Raw genomic sequence first — 24,704 nt, forward strand, 5'->3', positions numbered from 1 at the left:
TCAGTCCTCTGGGGTCAGCCTGTGCAGCTCTGACTGATCTCCTACATTCCAGCATTACGAGGTTTCCAGCTTAACTTCACGTTTCTGGACCCACTGTCCTGCATTAGTATCTATCCTGCCCCCGTCACCTTCCAACTGGGAGCAGTCTGGAAAAGGGGAAAGGGCAAGGGGGCTTCCTGCAGAGTAGGGCTCCCGCAGGGCAGGAACTATACAACCCTCATCAAATTACAGGTCACGGAGGACAGTGGCTGTGTTTGCCCCTGGAGGCAAGCGGTGTCTCTGAGGGACGCTGGGGGCTCTTGGTCACAAGTGGGCTGAGATGACAAGGAGGGCGCACGCTGACACAGCTGGGTCTTATCCTCAGCACCCATTTGATCTTTGACCACCCTGTTAAGTAGGTGCTGTTCTTTTTAAACCAATCTTAAAGATGAGGAAACTGAGGAAAGGGCCTAAGGTTTTGCTGGAGCTGAGAAAGTATGGGTAAATACACTTCCCTAGGACAAAGGCTTCTCCCTGCCCACTCGGGGTCCCTTAGACAATGGGGGGGGGGGGGGCTGTGCTTACGTCTGAATTTATCTCTCAAGACAGCAGGCCCTGAGCTGCCGAGGTCAAGAGAGTGTCTGGGTCTCTTTCCTGTCCCCCCTCACCACCACCACCCAACCACCTCTCCCAGCGTTTGGAGTCTCCCCTTACAATAAGGCAGAGGGGTAATGACCTGCTCCTGCCCCTTAGGAAGGGGGAAGGCGGAGACCAGAGGCCCCTGAAGCAAAGGCTGGGGTCGGCTGAGCAGGGCCAGCAGGTACTGAGGAAACAAACACGGGGCCGGCCAGTGCAGCCAAACAGGGGTTGAGAAGATGAAGGGCCAAGATGCACTGCTGGCCAGAGACACAGGTCTTAGAGGCTGTGGCCAAAGAATTTTATCACCTGCCTGGATTAAGCAGGGGAGGAGTGGGAGGGACTGTCCTGGCCCCAGAGGGTGGGGCAGCTTAGGAGAAGGCCTCTCTTGTTTCTAAACTGCCTGTGGCAAGAGCAAAGTTTCGGGCCTCTCGGCCAAGCCTCTATAACAGCTCCCTCTGCTCCTGTGATGGGAAACAAGGCAGGCAGCTCTCGGACAGGAAGGGGACCCCGCGGCTTGGCTGCAGGGCTTTGTGGGTAACAGGCTCCAACTCTGCAGAGGGGGAAGAACCTACCTCCTGCCCCAAGTGAACCTAGGCCTGAGAGCAGGGGAAACAGAGGGAGAGGAAGCAGGAAAAGCTACGGCCCAAGAAAGGGAAACAGAAGAGGACCCCTTTTGGGGGAGGGGTTGCTGCCCAGGACGCTGAGCACCTGCTGGGGCCCCAAAAATGGTCCCCTGAATTGCACATGGAGAAGCAGAGGTCTGGGGGGAAGGGCAGGACTCACCAGCCACAAAGTCACCGAAGCCGATGGTGGAGATGGTAATGAAGGAGTAGTAGAGGCCCTCAATGTAGTCCCACTCCTCTGTCACCATGAACACGAAGGGCGGGATCACCAGGTGGACCAGGACGCCCCATACAATGAAGATGGCTGTGCACGTGATCTGCGCCTGTCGCTGATGGGGTGGGGGGGATGGCAGGGAGACTGAGTCAGACCCATGGCAGAGACAGGAAAATCAGCAAGGGCTTTCAGAAGGCCGGTGAAGCAGCCAGGCGGGAGGCCAACTGGTGCCACGCCTGGGAGAAGGCTTGGCGCCCAGGAAAGGGCGAGGAGCACTGTTCCCAGCCTCAACCAGGGGCCGGGGGTCCCTGAAACTGCCCTCTCGTCTCCTGCTCTAGCACCTCTGTCCATTCTTAGATCTTTCCCCTCCTCCCATCCCCTGCCAGGGTCTCCCCAGTGCTGCACAGCATCCAAGGTTTGGGGACATACCAGGCTCACGCCTCTCTTGGTGAGGAACTGGCCCAACCTCTTGGCACGTCCCCCGAAGAACTTTCCCAGGGCACTGATCCACGTCAGGCAGAGTGGCACTCCAAAGAGACCATAGAAGACACAGAAGAGGCGCCCAGCAGGGGTCTTGGGGGCCACATTGCCATAGCCTGAGGAAGAAAAAGAGTGAGGCATGGAGAGCTGCAGCAGGGGTGACAGAGCCAGACTCAGCATGGCCCTGGGCTCTGCTACATGGCCAAACCTACACCCACATCCACACAGCCCTGTCCTCTAAGATCACTTGATACTGATCTAATATCAGTCCTCCAGAAATGAAATTTTACTTTATTACACAATGGTCATGATTGTTTATAAAGCAAGTAGGGTGGCATGGGTCATGTCTCTTCCATCAGACTGGGAGCTCCCTGCTGGACAAAGCCTTCATCATTAGCAAGCCCTCCACTAGTCCATACAGCACCACAGTGCAAATTACAAACAGCCTTCTCTGGGGAGACACCCCACAGGCACCACGGGAGGTGGTCTCTAAAGACGGCCGTTCTTTCTTTCTTTTTTTTTTTTTTTAAGATTTTATTTATTTATTTGACAGACAAAGATCACAATTAGGCAGAGAAGCAGGCAGAGAGAGAGGAGGAAGCAGGTTCCCTGCTGAGCAGAGAGCCCAATGCAGAGCTTGATCCCAGAACTCTGGGATCATGACCTGAGCCGAAGGCAGAGGCTTTAACCCACTGAGCCACCCAGGCGCCCCTAAAGACGACCATTCTTAATCCCTTCCCCTCCTGTGCATGCTGCTGCTCACATCCGGCTGGTGTCTAATCCCTAACCTTGGAAGCTGGGGCTTCGGGGGCCTGCTTAGCCAGCGGATGCAGCACAAGTACTACCAGATAGGCTAAGCCTGAGAAGCCCTGTTGCTTCTCCCCTGGCTGGCTGCAAGTGCTCACTTCGGGGATTCTCCCCCTTGGAATCTAGTTGCCGCGCTGCGAACTACCCGAGTCACGGCGTTTTCACCTCTAGCCGTGCTCTCAGCTGACAGCCACGGTCCACTATCCAACGTGTGATGGCAGAAGCGGTCCTAGATGTCTAGCCAGTAGTGCTTTTGGCTGACTCCAGCCTCAGACACAAGACTGCCACCGCCATTACTGACCTCTAGCAAGAACCAACCGGCTGAACCCAGTCAACCCTCAGAATAGCAAAAGTAGCAAAATAGTAAAAAACAGTAAGTTGTATTTTAAGCCACTGAGTTCTGGGGTGGTTGGTCATGCAGCCATAGATATCAGAAGATACACCCAACCTGGTGAGCAAGCATGGGCTGGTTTGGTGCAGAGCACAACCTGTTCAACCTCCTGCATGGCTCGGGCTATCAGGCTTTGTTGTTTCTGCTCCAAGAGCCCAGGTGAGGACTCCTAGAGAAATCTCCCAAGCATGGCTAGTCACCAAGGACTTATTAAATCCCCAGGAAAAATGCTCAAAGAGCGCAATGCAACTGAAGGGCACGGGGCCAGAGCTGGACTCTTATAAAAAAGTTCCGTGGATGGGGGGCATGGGCGTGGGTATCCGGAAGGTCCCAAAAGACTTACCAATGGTAGTGATGACCGTGGCTGCAAAAATCATTGCGTTGGGCCAGTTCCAGTTGTTGAAGGTCTGATTCCCCGTAATGGCCACACCCTGTCCTGCAGCATCAGATACTACCTAGAAGGAGAGACACAAAGTGATGATTTCTTCCCAGTGACAGCAGCGGGTACAACTCCATATGAACATTCTTACTGAATCATCACAATAACAAGGTGGCAGTTACTGTCTCCAATTTATAGGTGATGAAACATTTTACAGAGGATCAGAGAGGTTAAGCGATTTGTCCAGGGCCACACAGCGGGTAAGAATGCAAACTCAGGCACTGTCTCTCAAGTCCGTTCCCTCACTGACCCAGTACTTCTGGAACTTACTAGCATGTACCAGCATCACCTGGTGAGCTTGTTAAGTAGAGACTGTGGGGCCCCACCTCCAGAGTTTGATTCAGCAGGTCTGGAAAGGGGCCAGAGAATCTACATGTCTAAAAAGTTTCCAGGTGATGTTGCTGGTACTGGGCCAGAGCCCACACTGTGTTAATACTATTCTGCTTTAAGGCAGGCATATGTGATTCAGAAACACAGGACGCCTATGCCCTACCCAGTCCTCCACAGAGGAGTTTCCTACTGCGGGACAGACCTGGGAGGGACCCGCATCCACTCCTCGTCCCAGCTCAGCACACCTCCTGGATCTGTTGTCTGAAAGAGTACACATCGCATCTGCTGGCTTCCTTCTCCCCATGCTTGGGACTCTATCCTCCTCCCCTAAAAGGTCCCCCTTCCCTCTCTTCTCTGGGTCCATCTCTCTGCCCTGGGCCTGGCAACTTCAAGGTCTAGGCCAGGACAGATCACCAGAGATGGTGTGTACATTTCAGGGGGACTCAAAATCAAATGATCAGTCCCCACGGGGCTCCCAGCAACTGTGGGCAGCAGGTGACACAGGCCACCTGGGGAGTACACTGGTAGCCCTAGAAGAAGACTGATCTATTCCAGGAACTTTTTTTTTTTTTTTTTTTTTTTTTTTTAAAGATTTTATTTATTTATTTGACAGAGAGAGATCACAAGTAGGCAGAGAGGCAGGCAGAGAGGGGGGGGGAAGCAGGCTCCCCGCTGAGCAGAGACCCCGACGTGGGGCTCGATCCCAGGACCCTGAGATCATGACCTGAGCCGAAGGCAGCGGCTAAACCCACTGAGCCACCCAGGCGCCCCTATTCCAGGAACTTTAATAGTTGCCAAACCTGCTTCAACCTGTTGAGAACTGGCTCTACCCTCCACATCCTTCACCCCAACCTGCAGATGGTGGAGTATGGACCCCAGCAGAAAGCTCACAACAAGCAGGGTCCAGGGTTTAAGCCAGAAGTTCCAGGGCAACCCGAGGAGGAGGACCCCAATCCAGAGACCAGGAAACTCAGCCGAATTTTCTGTACAACTCAAGCCTGGGTCTGAGGGAAGACAGAAGGGCAAGGGATGGAAGCCAGAGGGAGACGGAGAGCCCACAGTTCTAACCCTCCGTGGCCTGACTGAAGTCTGGTGGGAAACAAGGGAGGGGCTAGGCTGGTTCTGAAGGAACCAGAAGTTTGCAGCTGCGACAGCAGGCCCCGTGTTAACGGCTCTGCAGCTTCCATAAAGAATTTTCCATGATGACATGCTCCTCTGACAGGCCATCAAACCACACTACCCACTGCCCTGCCTCCTCACTGCCTTTCCAGAACATCCATCTGCAGGTTGGGAGGGGCGGAGGGCTGCTCTCCCCTCAGAGAGCTGGCCGTCTAGCTGGCCAGGCCACTTCCATGAGAGAGCACCAGCACATCTAGATCCCAAGGGGCCTCCTGGTCCATCGGAAAGGTTTTCTAAAAGATTAAACCCACGTCTGAAGCAGGAGAACGAGGAGTGGGGTCCTGTGTCTTAGCGTTAAACAGGCGGCGGCTCCCTCTGGCCCTTTGTCCTCTCAGCGGACTGTTGTGCAGAGAGGGTCGAAGGCAAAGCCGGGAAGCTCAGCCCGATGGATGAAGGGACATTGAAGGGGAAGCCACCCCACTGAGCCGAGGGCAATGCATTTGGGGCACCAAGGCTGGTCATCCCCGTGGAGTCTCAGGAACACGAGCGCTGTCTGTCTTCTCACACAGACGAGAGGGGTGGATTCCAGAAACTCAAACCAGAGTCCTCACCGATGTCTAAATGGGGACATGAGAATGTTTGGCACATTCGGAGGAGGAACTGGCGGGCACTAGGAGCGAGCACAGGTCTGTCAAGAACCAGTCACGCTCAGCTAAGTGCATCTCCCGCTCCACAGGGGCTGTGAGCCCTTGAAGTTGGGTGGAATGCGGTAAATCTCGATTTCAGCAACAGATGGGCTGGCAGCGATTTCATGTGGACAAGACAGAGTAATGCAGGGCGGAGCTGGGATTAATTTGGGCCCCTTTACAGGCAGATAAACAACCAAGAAGTATTGATCGTTATCAATTTGACCGGAGGTCTCCGCCATCACGCGAAAGGCCTGGCCTCTTCCGTATTTTAGTCAACGACACAGCCAAGACGTACGTAGAGGGCTGCCCCGTCCCACTGGCAGAGGAGGCAAAGCGGTAGGCAAGGCGGGGATGGGGAGAGGGCCATGTTCATCTCATCATTGCCGTGCAAGGGCAGTGTGACCTCAAAATCCCCTCCCCCACACTAATGAGACAGGATTATCTTTGACTATTTTCATGTCATCTACTTTGAGTTCTGAAAAGACCAGACCAGGATGGAGGGGAGAAGGCCTTGGGTTTCAGGAGACCACAAACTAGCAAACATGAGGAAAGTCAATAAAATCGCCGGCAGTGTCAACACCTCACGTCTTCAGGGCTGGGCTACACTCGAGGAGCTCTGCCCCACCCTGGGTGTCGGACCTCCCACAGTCTGCTAACCGAGAGGGAACGAGGGTGGCATTCTGGATAAGGAGCTACCTGAGAACCCAGGGCTCCCAGCAGCACATCACTGCCGGGGAACAGAACGAGTTTACAGCAAGGCCAACCAGGGCAACACAGGGCCGCTAAAGGGGTGACAGGAACCCCGGGGAGCCCAGCTGGGGAACAGCGCCTTCCGGGAGAGTCAGCAGGTGCTGAGTGGGGAGCAGTGGGTGTGGGAGACGTTGCCGCAGGTCCGGGGAGGCACTGTCAGGAGGCGAAATCCCTGTCCTCCCCCCTGTCTACGCCAGGTGATGGGGCTTGAAGCCCCACGACACACAGGGACAGCCCACCCCACGCTGCCCAAAGGCCGTCCATGACTTGGGAATCAGTAAGTGCTCAGGAGACACTGAACAGAAGAGGGGCAAAACAGGGTAACCCAAGATGGCGCTACGGTTGGGAGCTCTGAGGCAGACAGGCTGGGTTTCCTGCCTTTTCTCCCACCAATGCTATATGCCCTTCCAGGCACAGCCTGCCACCTCAGCCTCCGGCCCTGGGTCCTCAGGGGGCCACAGTCCCAGGCACTCTCCCCACGACCCCCATTATCTCTCCACAGTCATCTAGAGAGGAGCACCCGGATGGGTCCCCCGTGTCTGCAGGGCTAGAAGCACCACCAGCCCTTAGAACAGTCCCACTGGTCAGGTCACAAAACAGGCTGAGAGAGGTTAAGTGGCAGAACTGGGCTAGTTTCTGGGCTGGCTGGCTGTCAGCCAATGGGGCTCCCTCCACCTCCCTTCACGGCTCTAACTGCCCCCTGGGCACACCAGCACCGCCCTGCTGTTGCCTCCTCTCTGCCCATGGGCACCAAGCAGCTGGCCTAGGAATCAGCTTGGCTCCATCCCAGCGCTGGGTGTGAAGTAGGATTTCTGTGCTGCTGAATGGCGGACACCCCTTGCTGGGCGTAGATACACACATCACCTATCCTGCCTGTGTCAGGGGAGGAAAGGGAGGCCTGGGGGATGGGGGTGGAAGTCCCAATGTGGACTTGGGGGCCTGTCCCTGTTCCCACTGTGTGTAGCTGCAGCTCTGGGAGGGACAACTCAATGGTTAGGCTCACGGTCACAGAGGATACAAAGGGGAGGCCTCCCAGAACCAAGGGCCTGGCCCAGGACTGAGGTCATTCGCAGGTTACAGAGAGTGGCATGGGGGAGCCAGGCCGACACCCCGTTAGAACGGCGTCCTGTCCCCAGGGTTAGGGAAATAGCTCTCGCAGGAGGAGGTGGCCCCTGTTCACTCACGAGGTTCTTTAACTTGGCTCCCAGATTCACACAAGACAATATTTTCATTTTCCACAGAACCGGGCAGAGTGATGGGAGAAGGGGATACTGCACACAGCCTGGGCTCAGCTCTTATTTGGGGAAGGAACAGAGTTCCTGCCTGAGCTGCCCTCCTGACCAAGTAGCTATGATTTATTGAGGGCTTTCTGTGCACCAAGTGTTGTGCTAACACTTTACTGCCTTTAGCTCATTTAATGAGGACAGAATCCTGCTGGGAAGATACTGTCATTTTTTCCATTTTGCAAATGAAAATTTAAGGCTTGGAGAGGTTAAGTAAGTAGCCTAAGGTCAGAGTGCTCCAAGCGAAGCCTGGAGAGCCCTGACTAGACAAGGTTATCCTGCGCACCCCCCACCCCTGCCCACAAAGGCTGCAGGAAGGAGGCCAGTGCATACTTCCACCCCTTCGCACCAGCTGAAAAAACAGTGCCCTAAAACCAGTCCATCCACTCTGACCCGAGCTCAGCATTTCCAGCCAGGCCTCCAGGGAGGCCGCATGCCCTTGCCTTGGCTTCAGGCAACCAGCTGCCCTGACCCCACCCTCTGTCCGCGGAATATGGGGTTCCCGGACATCTCTGCATGCCCAGGGGATCGGGGGTTTCCCGGGCAGAGGCAGCTACCAGGCCTCCCCTTCCTGGAGAGTGGATCGTCCCGGGGCTTGGGACACGAGGCCCACCTTCAGCCCTGGGCTGGTGGGGCCTCTCCCCTCATCTATCCTGGGCGGCCAGGGGTGGGGCACTGCAGTCCAGGGACAGGTGGGCTGGCGAAGGCAGCTAGGGGGCACGCAGGGGGCTATGCCCCCCTGGCCTCCAGCTCCCAGGCAAACATGAGGTCTGGACCACAGAGCACTTTCCTGCTATGCGGATGCAGCCGTAAGCAGCCTCCTGCATGCTGGCCCCCCTGGACCCACAGGCTGGGGGGGGGGGGGCTTACCTGCCCCTGGCTGCATTTCACCCTGCGTTTGTTCCATCTAAATCACTTGGTGCCTCTGGCTTGGAAGGTAAAACAAGGCCGCTGGCCACATACTGACAAGGGGCTTGGCAAGAGAGAACAGGACTTTCTTTTATCATTCTTCTGGCCTGGTCCTCCCAGCTCCCCCTTTTGAGGGGGGAAGGGCAACTGCTGATCAGTCCTTGAATCACAGATGAGCAGAGTTGATATCTGAATAGCAGCTGATTTTGAGCACGGAAGTGACAGATACCAACCAAGCACCTCAAATCACTTAGTTCGCTGAATCTTTATAACCCTAAAACGTGGGGGCTGTTAGCCCGATGAGGACAGCTAGGCACGGAGGCTAATGAAGGAGTGTGCCCAAGGTCATACGGTGAGTCAGTGGCGGAGCTGGGGAGGAAGCTGGGGAGCTTCCTTCCACTCCCAACCCCCCCCCCCACCCCAACCTATAGACAACGGGGAGGATGGATGCTGGGATGGGTGCTTCTTAGCTCCAAGGAGTGGAGCCAGGCCTCTGGAGAACACAGCTTTCCAAGCAAGGCTTGAGAACCGTCTGTAGAAACACAGGCTCTCCAAGAACATAAGCGAAACGAGGACAGGGCTTTTCAATCTGCTTGCTTTTCTGGGGCTGTATTCCCAGCATCTACAACACTGCCTGGCACATAGTAGGTGCTCAACAAGTACTTAAGCGTGGGTGAGGAAATTAACTGAAATGATTACTGTACATTCTCTGGTCTAGACTGATGTATCCTCCTGTGTCCTTCCTTCAGTGCTTTCCCAGCACCGTTCTGCAGTTGGGTTTTAACTAAATTCACTAGTGCCGAGGTAGAGCAGGAGAGCGGGAAACAGAAGCAGACCCCAGCAAGGGTGGGGGCCGGTGGGGTTGAGGGCGGGAGTCACGGAAACCACCTGCATCAAAGGGGAATTGAGGGGAGGGGAGGGGATCAGTTGCTAAACTTTGAGAGGGGGCAGAGGGCTGGGGAAGGGGGTGGGCTGAAGGAGGAAGATGAAAGCCCCCCCAGCCATGGCCAAGATGACAGAAGGAGTAGCAGTGGGGCTGGGAGAGTCCCTGGGGAGACTTGAAGGACTTTTCTGCAGGGAGGGGAAGCAGTCCCCTGTGCAAACTGTCCTGAAGGCAGTGGGTGAGCAGAGAGCAGAAAAAGGAATCTAAGTCACCCCAGGTAGCAACACTTTAGTAAGAAGTCCGGCACCTTCCTCGGGGAATGCTGATACGCCTAAGCCCTGCATCTAGGGAGGCGGACGGCTCTTGGGCCCTCTCCAGGGCACTGACCTGGCAGTGAGTCTAGAGGGGCTCCCAATGGCTCATACCAAGTCTCTGGGTAAATAACGTAACCTATCAGCCTCAGTTTCTCTGTCTGCCAAGAATAGCACCTACCCTGAGCATACGAAAAGTATGCAGGACATCCAGGCAGGCCGTCATCGTCTGCACTGAATAAATGGATCCACAGTCAGGGCCAGGACTTGCTCCATGTGTCTGTCAAGAAACCTGACCCTGCACGGACTTGAGACCCGGGCAGAAGGACCACGTGTCCCCAAAGCTACATCAAAGAGCGTGGGGTTAACTTCCCTGCACCTGGAGGGCAGGCCTTGCTGAGAACAGGACACTGTCCCCAAGTTTCCTCACACCTGCCACCTTTTCCCACCCCTTTCTGTTCGAAGACTGAAAGCTGCCCTTCCTCAGTCTCATCAGTCTGCTCCTTCAGGGCACAGGGTGCCTTCTCTGACATCCATGGGGACCAAAACAACTCAAGATGGGGTCAGCGGGTTGGCTGGAGTTGGAGGGGCTGGGGGCACAGGTGTGTTAAAGCTCTCCCTGGAGGAATCAGAGGCATGCCCCAAGATGTCCTGTTTCATCCCTTGGAAGGCCCATCTCTCCTGGTCTCTGCCACCTGGGGGCTCCTCCCAGGCACCCTGGCCAGTTTCCCCGAGCATGTTGGGGGCTCGTCTGTCCAGCCGCCAGGCCAGTCCCCCATCAGACAGTCCTTTCTGGGTCTACTGGCAGATCAGAAGTATCTAGGCCAGAAGGTGAGCACCTGTTAACCCTCATACTCCTAAGACCAATGAGAGAGTTGAAGACCGTTGGTCAAACCCTCCATGATCTCCATCCTCCCTCCCTTTGCACTGCTCAGTTTTCTCTAGCTTTCCCTCACAGGGGATGCGGGAGGGGCTACTGGACTTGTTATCAGATGTGGAAACTGAGGCTCAGGGACCTGAGCCATCACACAGGTCTCAAGGTAGTGGTTCTCCATCCAGGCTGCCTGGTGGAACCACCAGGGAGCTTAAAGGACTACAGTGACAGGGCCCCCCCGGCAGGTGTGCGCGGCTGATCTGGGCTGCAGACAAGCTCTACTGGGCATTCTAGGGGCTGCCCCTCACTGCCTCAGGCAGGGTGACGATGTTGGGGAGGGTGTTGCGGGGCTCCAAGCTGCCCCATCCCCAGCATTCTCACCGACCTCTAGCCTCAGCCCAGGTGACTGCGGTGTGGCAGGGAGGGCAGGTGTGCCTTAGGGGCAGGGCACTGACAAGGGCCAGGTGGTCACCCTGATACCCATGCCAGCTGCAGGCCCATCACTCCCGGGAAGGAGCAGGTGTCTGTGGCAGGTGCTGGAACCCCAGCAGGCAGGGCCACACCGTGACTCTGTGGAGACCAGACTTCAGCTATTGCGGTGTGGATTTTGTTAACTTCTTTTTTGCTTTTCCGCAACTTTCAGCTTTGCTCCAGTGCCTATCAGGAGTAATTATAATGTTTTCAGAAGAAGGAAAGACAAACTGTTAAAGGAATGCTAGGATGGCCACACAGGGCTGAAGGACAGGCTCAGCTCTGCTCTGCCAGTCACTTGCTGAGATTCTCCAGGAACCCTTGGACCTCTGCCTGCTTTCTTCGCTGTAAAACGAGGAGGCTGGCTTAGGTTGCTGGGGTGCCCCTGTGTTTACAGTCATATCTTCTTCTGTCCACAACCATGACTTTGGAGCCCAGTTCAGCCCTTCCCAAGTTCCCCTGTCCACAGCATGTTCAAGAAAGTACATTTTCATTCTCAAGACTCAGGTTTACTGGCCACCAGCTCCAGCTCCTCCTGAGCTCCCAGCAAGTCAGGCCGCCCACGCCAGGAGTAGCCCACTCCTCAACCACACTTTCTTCCTCATGTCCCTGGGCCCTACTGCAGGATGGAGAAGACGCCTCACTGCGTCCCCTCCTCTCTGGTCCTTAAAGTAACGTGCTGGTGCTGGTCCAGGCTGCCCTCCCACAGCCCATGTGTCTTCTGGGGGACGAGGTGTGTGTACAAAACAAGTCCCCTGCAGCGCTGTTCACACCTACAGACACCCACGTGACTTCATAAGGCAAGGGAGCAAGTGGCCTACGGCCCCATCCTCGACGCACACTTTAGGCGTCACTCGACTCCTGCTTCCCCTGGACTACATGTAGAGATCATCAGGCAGGAGTTTGGGCAAGTCCTCCTGCCTGTGTCCTATCCTCAGGGAACCAGTCAGACATGGTCTGGGGCATGGAACCAGGATACTTCAAGCTGTCCCAGGTGACTCTAATACGTACGGCCAATTTCAAAGCCACTGCACTAGACCCAAATCGTCCTTTCAGTTAGGAGGCCAGAGTGCAGCCCGGCCCAGGGCAGCAGGCCTGGAAGCATGGTTGTCCTCCGGGCCACTGCTGGCCTTCCCCTCACACACCCTCCCGAACCATCTCTCAGCAGCCTTTGCGGAGTGCACGGGCACTCCTAGATCTCACGCTCACCGGGGCAAGCCCGTGCCAGAGGTGAGCACGTTTTCAGCAGAAACCTCTGGATTTCCGTCTTTCTCAGGCCCCGGAGCCCTGTCTGTACTCAGGAGGGACAATAAAAACAAGGCAGGTGACCCTGCCCCCATTGTTCTCTGCCTGGGACGGTAACCCTCCCCAGCAGCTGGGAGCCCCTCCCGTGAGAGCTGAGCCCAGGGACGGGCTGACCTGGGAGGGCAGCAGGTTTGGCTAAAGCAAACAGTGAAGGGCTGGTGGGGCTGAGCTCAGGATGGGACGTCAGCAAGCATTCTCAGGCACCTGGAGGGCTCGGCAGATGCGTAAGACTGGAAATGCCTGTGTGATCAGGCACAGGGGACCTCTCTGGTGTGGCTCGGGTCCCACAGCATGGCCACCTCCGAGTTGGCTGTGGGAGTAGGAAAGCATTTCCTCCCACCCACCTACCCAACCACACAAAGATTATTCTCCACAGCCACAGTCTCAAAATCCACCTCCCGCTTCATCTTCCTAAGGACTCAGGGCAGGTGGGATGTCCCGAGACACCTAATGACAAGAGGGACATCCTTTAGCCACCTCAGCTTTTCTACCCACGAGTTCACACCTACTGTCCCGCCTAGGGTGACTGTGGCCCCGCACCACTAATGGCTCCCTACCTGGGATGCCATGACCCGGGGCCTGGCATCATGACTTGGGTCCTCCCTTTCCCCAGAATCCAAATCCTGGGAGTGTCTCCCTCCAGCACGCCAGATGGGCAAAGCAGTCCCCTTCCTCTCCCACAGGGGTGTAGGGACTACGGAGTGAGAGACCCCTACACCGTGCTCAGCTTCTGCCTTGTCCTTCCCAAGCAAGCTAGCAGACCTTTCTTTGAGCCCCACTTGATGGCTCTAACAAGGAAGCCAGGAAGGGCGCTGAGATGGCATCTCCCTCCTCCTTGCCCAAACCCACAATCATTGGGCACCTCTCCCACCTAGAATTCCTCTAGCCCTAATGCTGTTTCAGACCAAGACCCTAGAGGAAAGGGAGGCAAAATGGATAGTCCTATTCCCATTTTGTAGCTGAGGAAATCAATCAGAGAGGGCTAGTGACGTGGGAGAAGTCACACAGCAAGGGGATGACAAAGCACTGGGAAGAATCAACCAGAAGAATCCCCTGACTCTCAGCTGAGGGCCCTTTCCACCCATCAACCAGACCACCCACCACCCACCCCTGGACTGGGCTGAGAAATGCCACCCAAAGTGGAGCTGGGAAGGGGACGATAGACAGGTAAGCACAGCTAACAGGTGGCAAAGAGCTATGAAAGGGTTGCGCAGATCTACTTTTGATATTTGGGATGAGCGTATGCGGACACTCTCTGTCCCAGCTCCCGGGATGCCTCTTGGATTTACCCCGACCTTGCAGCGGAGTGGAAGGAGCAAACACGGGAAGTCACTATCCATTCGAGGCTTCTAAAAACAGCCCTTGAGCAGGCCACAAAGGAGGTCACAGGAACTGCTGACTTGCCATCTCCCCATCCAGGGCTGATGACCTGAGGGAGATCTAGTTCACCATCAGCCTGGCCGGCCCCCACCCCGCGCCCCACCCCTGCCAGCTTGCTTCCCATCCTGCAGAGCTCAGGTCTGCATGCTGGCCTGGACACCATAAACTGTGGTAGCCATCCACTTCAAAATCACAAGATCACGTTCAGGACTCCACGAGCAGCACAGGGACAAAGCAGGAAAGGCCTGGGCTTTGATGCAGACATGCCTGGATTGAAATCCACGCTCTCCCACTCACCACCAGATCACCTGGGGGCATGTCCTCCCCCTCTCTGAGCTTCAGGTTTCATATTTGTCAAGTGGGGGTACCAAGACTTCGTGGGGTTGGGGTGCGGGTTCAGTGTGGCCGTTCAAGGGCTGCTCCTGAAAACAGGTACTAGGTAGAAAAGTGCATGTGAAAGAACACGGGGGATGAGGAGGCCACCTCCACTCCGGGGGAAGTGTACCTGCTGGACAGGGCCTCTGGAGCTATAGACATGAGAGATGGGCTGTCAACAGCAATGCCCTCCTTCCCAGCTACCACCACCTGGAAGACCAGGGCTTGGCACAGTACTTATGGCTACAGACATTCTAGTAGATATCTGTTATCTAACCCACTGTTTCATCTCCCCCCAAAAGACCGTGGATTTGGAAGGCAGGCCTCACTCATCCCTTACCCCTAGAGCAGTACCTGGCACTAGTAAGCACTCAATATTAATGAGTAACTGAGTCTCTGAGATGTAAATCTTTTACAACCAGCCCTTCCAGGGCACAAGGAGGGGTGCCGGTGTGTTCAGGGTGGGTTCTGGCTCCACAGGAGCAGGTGGGCAGTTCTGGTAGGTGCAGGCAGCCTGGGGTGATGGCTCTGTGTTTCTCTACCCCACTGCCTTTCCCCTGTATCACCCCATCCCACCTGTCTTCAAGGGTAAAGCCCCCAGAGGGCCTAGCCCTGGTGAGTCAGCCGACTTTGCAGACTTTGGAACCATCAAGATTTTAGAGGAAGGAGGCAGATGGGTGGGGAAGGGTGGGAGCCCAGGAGGCATTTCAGGGTGAGGGCCACAGGTCTTCCCACACATGATCCCATTTTCCCACATCTCAGCAGTGGGGCGGGACGCTCTGTTCCACAAAGCTCTCTTGGGCCCTGGTGGCTATCAGCCCTGTTCCTCTGGACACAGCTGCCTGCTGCCCTGGGCTCCCCTGCTGGGATGCTGAGGACAAGGTTCCCTACCTCTGGCACCCCCCACCCCAACCGACTCTTGCTTTCATGGTACAAAACCCATTCTGATGACACCTGCCGCATTCCTGCCTCCTGGGTTCTCCAGCACCCTGGAAAGAAGGGCTGTGGCTGACAAGGCCCCCTCCTGCCTTGTCTCGCAGAGCACACCAGCCCACCGGCACACTCCTCCACACCCAGGGGCCTCGAGAGCAGCCCCTCCTCCTGCTCCTTCCTCCTTTCCCTCTAGCTTCACCCAGGACTGGTAGCTCTGGGTAATAAATAACCACCCACCCTTGAAGCCTGGGGTTCTGATGATAAGGAATTATTAAGCTTACCCATTTATTGTAATTTAAGATGACTAGATGGTTAAACTGTAAGCCCCTTCACTAATTTAAAAAAAAAAAAAAACGCCCAGGGGGTCTTAGAGGGTGGGTGGCAGGAATTCTGCATGAGCGGCGGGCACCTTGAGCTTCTCTACTATGTAGGAACCCCCCTGCCTGCTTCCTACCCAGCACCCACCAACCCCCCAGCCCCTGATCCTGGCCCTACCACCTCCCAGCACAATCCCAGCCCACCGCTCTCCACAAAGCCCCCCGTGGGATCTTCCTGAGGGCCAACCACCTGTCACAAAATCCTTCCTTATTGTCGGACTCTAACCTAAATCCCTCCGGCTGCACTCCAAGCCCATTTCCTCTGGTTCAGTCTCCAGCTGGAGACGAACAACAGCTGGCTTCCATCCTCCCTGGAATAAATTGTACCAGAAACTACCGGCGAAGTGGCACAGGCATTTTGGGGTGGAGGGTACACCTCCCCACTGCAGGGAGGTGGAGGGGTGGACGGCAGCTTCTGCCTCCATGGCCCCCAGAGGCCAGATCAAACCCCATGAGAAGATGGAGTCCCGATCAGAGACAAGGGGCAAGACCGCCAAGCCCAGCTACCATGAGGATCCCTGGGCCAGACACATGGGGAGCAATGTCCTAAAAGACCGACTGCCCACTTCCCAGACAGCCACAGATTTCACACACCCTGGCTGCCAAGGCCCCCTGTTTGGAAATCACAGAGAGGAGATACGAACAGGATCCCCAAAGGTGTGGGACAGGCAAGGACACCAGATATAGACAACCAGCACCCCCCACCCCACTTGCCCCCGGGCCCATCCTACCCACGCGGGTTGTGAAGGCACAGGGCCAGACCAGGCACAGTGGCCTCAGCCTTCCCTGCCTGGGATGGACGCGCCCCCCACCCCAGCCCACCTCCCATCCCCAGCCGACTGGGGCATGGACGTGACCAGGAGAAGAAACAGAGAGCCGTTTTGTGCTGAAGGTACGGAAAAGTACAGCCGGGCGCTCCCAGCACACAGAGGCTGGGTGAGGTGAGGGCTGGTGTAGGGGCTGGAAAACCTCCCATGCCCAGACCTGGGGCCCAGGACCAGTGAAAGGCCGGGTGACAGGAAACTCTCCAATGGCACAGCCGCAGAATCGTGCCTGTGGGGCCGCCCCACTGCGAGCCCCACGAGGCGAAACGGATCAGGACCGCTGCTCACTCGGTCTCTCCTTCACGAGGGCTGTGATGTTAAGTAAAAGGCCCTTCTCAAGTCTGCTTAACCCCTCCGCCTCACCCCACCCCCCAGGCTCTGGCAGCCCTCAGTCTTCTTAGTGCAGTGCAGTAACAGTGAGTGCTCAGGCCTGCAGGGGGCCAGCTAGATCCCCTGCCCTAGAGGTCACGACCTCCATTTCTTTCCTTGTAAAATGGGAATACTACTGCCTGCCAACTCTCAGGGTTCTGGATCCAAAGGCTCAGTGGACGTGGACACGAGGAGGTTACATAGGCAAAGCTACAGATGCTCCTGACTTGAGAGGCGAGTCAAGATGGCAGGATGGGAAGGGGTTCCCTTCACCCTCAATCCCCGCAAGGGACCCTGGGGTATCCCCTCTTTGGAGGGGCATGAGGGCAGCTATGTCTGACTGCTATGAAGGTCGCATCTGGCCAGGTCCCAGCCCCAAGCCCCATGCAGAACCCACCCAACTTCATCTAACCCAAGGAAAGATGGGGCCAGAAGCACGAACGACCTTGCACTGTGCAGTTCCAAGTCGGATCTACTGGTTGAGTATTTGCTGAGCACCGGCCACATGCCCTGATGCTGTGCGCCAAACAAGCCAAGTGCAAGACACAGGCCCTGCCTAGCAGGACTCGCCGTCCTCGCGCCAGAGACAATCCGGCAGACAGAAGTTTCTCGATGGTGGAAGATACCACGACAAAGCAGTGGACAAACATCGAGGCCAGGACAAGCCCCGGGGTTCGAGCCATGACCTTGTCACAAGTCCCAGCAAATGAGCACAAAGCTGGACAAGGAGCTCAAACACAGACAGGGAAACGGAGGCTCGCAAGACGCAAATGACTAGAGCAGAGCCATCTCCCAGCGAGTGGCCTCCCCCAACTCTGAGAACCGCCTGTCCCTCCCCCTCTGTCCCCACCCTTGGGTCTTGCACTTTTCCTGGAGCGGGACCCCAGAAAGAAGCTGCAAAGCCCATACCAGTTCCATCAGTCACCCCTTCTTCCACTCTTTCCAGATTTGTGATGGAAAACACGTTCACGGTTCTCATCCCAAGGGGAAGATGTGCCAACAGACTCACCCAAGCGGTGAACCTGAACCTTAAGTACAGGCTTCCCTCCCAAGAACCAGAGAAGAAAGTTGATGCTTCACTGGAGATGGGCAGGCCGCGGGAAGGGGGTGGAGTGGGTGATCAGAAGGAATTGAGACCCTGAAGCAACAGCTGGAGACCCATGAAAAACGACGAACTTGGGGTGCCTGGGTGGCTTAGTCAGTTAAGTGTCTGCCTTCTGCTCAGTTTGTGATCCCAGGGACCCGGGATCAAGTCCCGCATCCGGCTCTCCGCTCAGTGGGAAGACTGCTTCTCCCTCTGTCCCCTCCGCCTGCTTGTGCGTTCTCTGTCTCTCTTAAATCAATAAATAAAATCTTAAAACACAACAAAACAAAACGACTGACTTCCCACAGTCTGGTCCCACCTCCACTGAACCGAGCCTGACCGATGACACCAGGAATGACCCTCCCACCAAATACCCACTCATCTGAGTCTGATGCAGCTCAGAGGGCAAGGCAGTTCAGGGCTCTCTGAATCACTTTCTGGGGTGGAGGGTGGTGGTGCTCACCTCAGAAGGGCTTGCAGGTTCCCGGTGGGTGGCACAGGGAAACCACGTCCGGTGGGTTCCCGGCACGTCACGCCCAGCACTTCTCTGAGGCGGCCAGGCCAGGCTGGCTGTCCCCTCTCCCACCCCAGAGCAGGAATGGAATTTGACTAGACACCGAGAGAAGCCACTGTGCCATTAGAAACCTCCACAGATTCCTATCAACACACCAGTGCTGTCCAAGAGAACTCTCTGTGCTGATGGAATGTTCTACATCTGAGTAGTCCCATGTGGCTACCAAGCCTTTGAAATGTGGCCAGGGTGACTGAGGAACTAAATTTTAATTTAAAATTAAAGAGCCATGATATTTAGTGATGGCACGTTAAAAAAAAATTAATTAGCTACATGTGGGTGATTACTGATACCGAATCAAACACGAGACATCCTACCCAAATCCTCTCCTAGGCAAGGCGTGCCTTCCCCTGGACCCTCAGGTTCACCCCAGACCTCGGGCTGTCATCTACGGCATGCTCCAGACTCTGAATTCCGTGCACGCTGACCCAAATCTTGCCGGCTTGTGCTTTTGTTCATCGGAAAGGCAGGGCAAGGTCTCCTTGTGGCCCTGTGGGGCTTGCCGGAGCTGGATGCAATGGAACATGGGGGCTGTGGGCCTCCGGAAGATAGTCCCTTGCAGGGGATGTGAACCCCAGCACTGGGCTCAGCCGTTGGGGCTCCCCAGGCTCTGCCAGGCACCTCTCAGGGAGCCCCACTTGGAGGCTGCCAACTCACAGGCGTCTAGTCTCCAGCAGCTTGGTTTGCAGACTGAAGGCCCAGCGGGCATCCCCGGTCTCTGAGACCCTTCCCCTCCAAGTGTTCAACAGCACTGCTGCTTGGGAAGCTACCACTCTGGCAGCTAAATTTAAAAATAATGACAGGACGCTGTTAGCAATCCCAGGACTGACACCGGGTTTCAGAGTGTGTTCTGTTTAAGACCCGGTTTGGCTTTGTGCTTGGTGTTCCTCACACGTTTAAAAATAGCGAGCCTAGAAGTGGCTAATGATATAAATTCAGTTTCTTTGTTTTAAAGCAATTCAACAGCATTTCAGAAAACTGGGGAGTCAGAGAAAGAAAAAGCAGCAATCATCCTGCCTCCCACTCAGCACCGACTGCCTTCTGTTTCTGCACCGAGTTTCTGTGACTCAGTGGGAACAGAACCACACGTGCACTTGGGCGCCCTGGCCGCCCTCACCCCCAGTTTGGTTTTTGCCAAACTTTAAGTCTAACTTCCAGCTCAGGCCCACTTTGGGAACACCAGCGGAAGGACTGGGAGACCACCCCCGCCCTCAGGACCTGGGAGTCCCCTGCGCCAGTCTATCTGAGGGGGTCCCATCGGAAGGCCCCACAGCCCCAGCCTGGCCAGAAGGAAGGACCGCACTGTGTGTGCAGAGCTGCAGGGGAGAGGTGTGGAGGGCTGGGTGTGCACACACACAAGACCAGCGTCAGGGAAGGGGAGAGTTTTCTAAGACCTGTGTGCGGTGACCCAACAATGAGCAGGCCCGGGAGCCAGAGGGTCTGACCATACACCGCTCTCAGCCCTGGAAGATTCCAACAAGACAGGGCATGCCGAAATGGAGATCTGTGAACTTGGAGGCCTCAGCTGGCTGGGTGCAGAGAGGAACCTTCTAGAGCAGGACCCGACAGTGTCCCCTACAACTCTGACGTCGCTCTGCCCCAGCACTGTGGAGCCTGCCCCAGGTCGAGACGTGGCTCCATGCCCAGGGAGGTAACACTTTGCTGGGCAACCAGCTGAGCTGTCCCAAGAGGACATGTGCACAGGAGGACGGCAGGGCTGTGGGTGGGCCCATGGCACCTAGTGGGGGGGTGCAGCATCTGGGCAGGCAAGACCCCCGCTGGGAGGGTGAGGGACAAGTATCCAGACTGGAGGTGGGCCTAGAAGGAGGGCCGCAAGGGTCCTGCCTCTGGGCTTTGGAGGCTGGAGAAGACAAGCTAAAGGACACAAGCCTCCCAGTTCACAGTGGTTTTTTTACTAATTATCCCTCACGGGGTACTACGTTTGTGATGCAATGGGGCACAGGGTTAGGACCTTGCAGAGCAGGGGAAGAGTACAGACAAGGCAGAATCCCCCAAGGCAACATGCTCTGATGCCCCAGGGTGCAGAGGTGATGCCCCGAGAAGGATGAGGAGCCTGCCCTGGCAGCCACAGCCTACAGTGACTTTTCTCCCTTGGGGCCCCTGAAACCCCTGCCACATGCCCCATTACTAATTAATAATCCTTGATCTAAGGTCCCACCCCAACCTCAAAAAGCAGGGATGATGTCCAAGTCTTCCCATGATTTCCACAACCCTTAAACCAGCACTGGACATACAGCAGGTGCTCGGGAGGTTATCTAACTGGCCTTAGTGACCAGGTCCTGGGTTCAGAGAGGGGCAGTGATCTGGTCTAGTTGCGCAGTAAGTCAGCTGAGCAAGCCCCAGGACCTATGAGTCCCCAGCGCACGGGGCCGCTCCTAAGTAGATCTCTGGGCTGCGGCTAGCGTCTGGGGGATGGGAGAGAAAGGGTGTTGAAAAGCTGATAATCAGGACACCCTCCCTTTTCCTGCTCCCCAGAGGGGTGCTGACGAGACACTACTGCATCAGCCTGTCCCACTTAGCCCACTCAGCACTTATCCCTCAGTGAGAGGCGGCCCTTCCACCCGCTGCTCCAGGGGGCCGGGATGCTGAGAAGGGAAGGGCATCCTTCCAAAGCTAACAGTGTCAGCATGCATTCCACGATCCGGGAGGCAGGAGCTTTATTTGAACAGCAGAGACGGGCCAGGCCTGGGGCTGCTGTTCTTTCTCCTCTGGAGGGTCTGAACAGGTGCCATCCTGCACCCGGGATGTGGGAGGATCAAGGAACTTGCACTAGTCACCACGGACACCCATGCCCAAATCAACATTCGAGGCCGTACCCTGGGGTCCTCAGCCTACGGCAGGATCACTGATCCCTATCATCAGCCACACAGGCAGGTGGCACTTCTACTCCAGGAGAATGGCAAGACTAAAACTATTCCCTCCCAAGGTGGGGACTGGAGTCCTGCTGGGGCTTTGCCCTGGGGAAGCCAAATGTGGGCAGAGGTTACAAGTACAGGTTTAGCTGCTGAGGAGGGAGCAGGTAGTATGGGGACTCAGATGGAAACCCCACCACTGACAAGCAGTTACATTCCCCCTCCAGCTCCCTGATGCTTTTCTGAAGGCTCGGTTGCTGGGTCCCCTGACCCACAAATTCTAAGTGAAGGGTCAGTGCCTGTTGGCTCTGTAAGGATGCTGGAGGAAAGGGGCTGAGAGCAGGAAAGGAGTTGATAGTCCTGACCCTGAACTCTGGCCTCTACTTACAGGACCCCAAGATTTCCTGCTTTAAACCTTTTCACGCTGAAAATGGCAAATATACCTATGTATGGTCAATGTGGTCGGGGAAACAGTGGTGTCAGAACCCACAAGGCTGTAGAACACAGTGCTCAGCAAAGGCCAGCAAGCAGGCCTGGAATGCTTTTGGGGTGCTAGGAGCCAATGGGTCCCAAGGAGAAAGTGCAGCCCCAAGGAGTGGCTGGTAGCCTAGCAAGATGGGTAGGACTGGTGCCAATTTAGGACTCCACAGTCTAAATGACGGGGCGCCTCTGCAGAGCTCTGGTTCTGGACACAAAGGCCTGGGTTCCGGCCATTAACTAGCTGTGTGACCTTGGTTATGTCTTTAATCTCTCTGCTTCAGATGCCTTATCTGCAAAATGAGGTTCCCCACAGCACTTATCTTGTCATTGCTGTGGGAGGGGGGTTGATGTGTGTGGTGATGGCCCTCGCCCAGCCTGTGGCTCCCTTTCCATCACCAAGTGCCAGCCACCGTTACTTCTGGTTACGGTTACACCGTGACTGTGGTCCTGCCCCCGCAGCCACCCTTCCCTGCAGTGACTTACGTTACTAGTGGATACAGACCTCGAGTTCTTGGTAAGAACTGAAAACTTGTGATGCTTCTACAACGTCTTAAAACACCTCTCCTCCCTCATGAGATGGCCTTCTGTCTATATGAAGGTCAACTGGGATCAAAGGGACGGGTCCAGAAAGAGGCCAAGACCACGCCGATAGTAGAGTCCAAATGACAGAGGCCACAGCAAGAATGTTAGCTTGGTCTGACCGAGAAGCCACCGAGGGTTTTCTCAGTTGGGGGTCACGATCTGAGTCTATGAAGACCCCTGACAGCTGACAACCATGACAATGGCCAGGACAGCTATTAGGAGGTGTGGTGGTCACCTTTCAACCTAACTCTCGGGGACCTTGCTTCCAAGATGACTTCCCTAATTGCCCCACTTAGCTCTAATTACTGCTTTACTCTCCTTCCCTGCCCCTGGTGAGCACAGTAACCTGGGGAAAGTTACATAACCTCCTAAGGACTGGGCCTTGGCTCCAGGGCTATCCCGGGAGGCCGGTTAGGTAACCACTAAGCTTCCTTCAGCATCCCAATTCATGATTCACTGCCAGGAGAGGTGCCCAGAGCTTGACCCTCCTCCCCCATCAGCCTCCTCTGCCAGCCTCCAAGCGGGGTGCTCTGGGCTCTGGAGAAACCAGCTAACAGCAGCTCCTTGGGTGTCAACACTTGGGGTGCGGGGTCCTGTGACAGGGCGACTCCCTGGGAGGCCTCCGATCCGTTCTGCTCCAGGTTCTGGACAGCCCTAAAAAAACCATCCTCCTTACAGAGCTTACAGTTGCTTCCATCTCGACTCCTGCCTCTCAGTCCCACTAAAACTCACTAGTTAGGGTGGGGAAGCTGCCACTTGAGGTGCCAGGAAGGCGTGTGCTGGGCAGGGTAGGAAATCAGGCAGACCTGGTTAGTGTACAGAGAATCAGTGCTCGGCACCCCAAAACACCACCATGGTTTTGGTTTAAAGGCCATTTAAAAGGGGATTTGAGACAGGGTGACAGAAGGCTTGGTAGAAAAATACTCCGGACCTGGGCAAGCAGAGCTGGTTTACCGGTAGAACTTAGTTCTACCGTCTGTCCCCACCCAGCTCCTCACCAGGCCTCAGTTTTCCTACCTAGCAAATGGGATGGTGTTTCACTGCCATACCTGTCAGGCCCAGAGAGGTCACAGGAAGGCACCTTGGATGAACGGGTCTGCACAGACCCATGGCAAGGCCCAAGGTGGGAATCTGGGAAGGGCAGGAAGCCTGTGTATCTGCGAGCTTCTTGGGGTCCTCCAGGTACTTCAGGCAACAATGTGCAACACTCCTGCTCTGTTCCCTGGGGCCAACACCCTCAGTCCACTGTGCAAGGCTCCCCATGACTGGAGCCCTGGGGGAGAAAAAGCCCAAGGTAGGCTCCAGCCGGGCCAGAGTGATCAGGTCAGGACATGCCCCTCTCCCCGAAGAATAGCCCGCCCGGCCTTTGCTCCTGTTCCTCAGCAGGCTCTGAAGGCCTCGACCTGTCTCCACAAGGGAGGGGCAGGGGTGTTGCTTGCCTCCCCCAGCAGGTCCACTTGCCTTCTTGGGTTTCTGCAGTCCTTGGTCTGAAGGCATTCCCCAAAAGGCAGAGATGTGGCTCATTCTCTTTGCAGCAGGTTTCAAACAGGTTTGGGCACATAGTATGTGCTTAGTAAATATCTGCTGAAGAAAGCACTAGATGGCTATTTGCTCTGCCTCAAGTTCCTTGAAAGCAGCAACCACGGTGAGCCTGGCCGGCTGGCCCCAAGTGGAGGCGGCGGGGGGGGGGGGGGGGGGGGATTGGTGGAGGGAGCAGGGGCTAAACAGATTGGCCTTGTTAATCCCAGGAGAAACAAGTTTAGCAGAAGTTTATGAAATATGGGATGGGGAGAGGAAGCAGGGAAGGGAGTTCCCAGAGATAAAGACCCAGAGAGGGAGAGCTGTTACAAGTTCCTCGAAGAGGGAAGAGACAGTAATAAAATGAATTTAAAGGCTAACTTGGAGCTGACAGCAGGGCCACAGCAAGTGACCTCCACCCACATTTTCTCCTACGATCTCCTGTGATCTCCACCCACCAAGATGGGTAACACTGTTCCCACTTTCCAATGGAATAGTGTGCTCAGGGTTGCACAGCTTGCAAAGGTGCTGGGACTTGAAAAGCCTGTCCTTCATCACTAGGAACCGTGGCCCCGGCTCGTGAGGCTTGAAGGGGAAAGCAGGAGCACATTTGATAATGGCATTCCCCTCCCCTCCTCCTTTCCACAATTCCCAGCCTATGAGGCCACGGGCCACAGTCTGGGCCTGGCTCAATGCACCTAGACAAGAGCCTTGATCTTCCAGAGGCCCAGCCCCTCCTGACTGGACATGGAAATGGAAGGCCCACAAGGCTCTCAGCATCCCCCTCGGAGCCAGGCACACCACTGGGCACCTGGAGCCCAACAGACATTGTGAGCACAGCA

General features: G+C 55.9%; 1 protein-coding gene across 1 annotated transcript in view; it reads right to left on the reverse strand.

Moving 5' to 3' along the window:
• Positions 1-24,704, reverse strand: part of KCNK5 (potassium two pore domain channel subfamily K member 5) — a 37,567-nt gene that overhangs the window by 3,310 nt on the left and 9,553 nt on the right. The window contains exons 2-4 of the mRNA XM_082732114.1: positions 3,477-3,588; positions 1,885-2,051; positions 1,402-1,570 (exon numbers count right to left, since the gene is read on the reverse strand). Of these exons, the coding sequence (XP_082588240.1) occupies positions 1,402-1,570; positions 1,885-2,051; positions 3,477-3,588 (448 nt within the window). The remainder of the gene's footprint in view (positions 1-1,401; positions 1,571-1,884; positions 2,052-3,476; positions 3,589-24,704) is intronic.

Source organism: Mustela nivalis (assembly GCF_964662115.1).
Source record: "Mustela nivalis genome assembly, chromosome: 5".
Taxonomy (NCBI): domain Eukaryota; kingdom Metazoa; phylum Chordata; class Mammalia; order Carnivora; family Mustelidae; genus Mustela; species Mustela nivalis.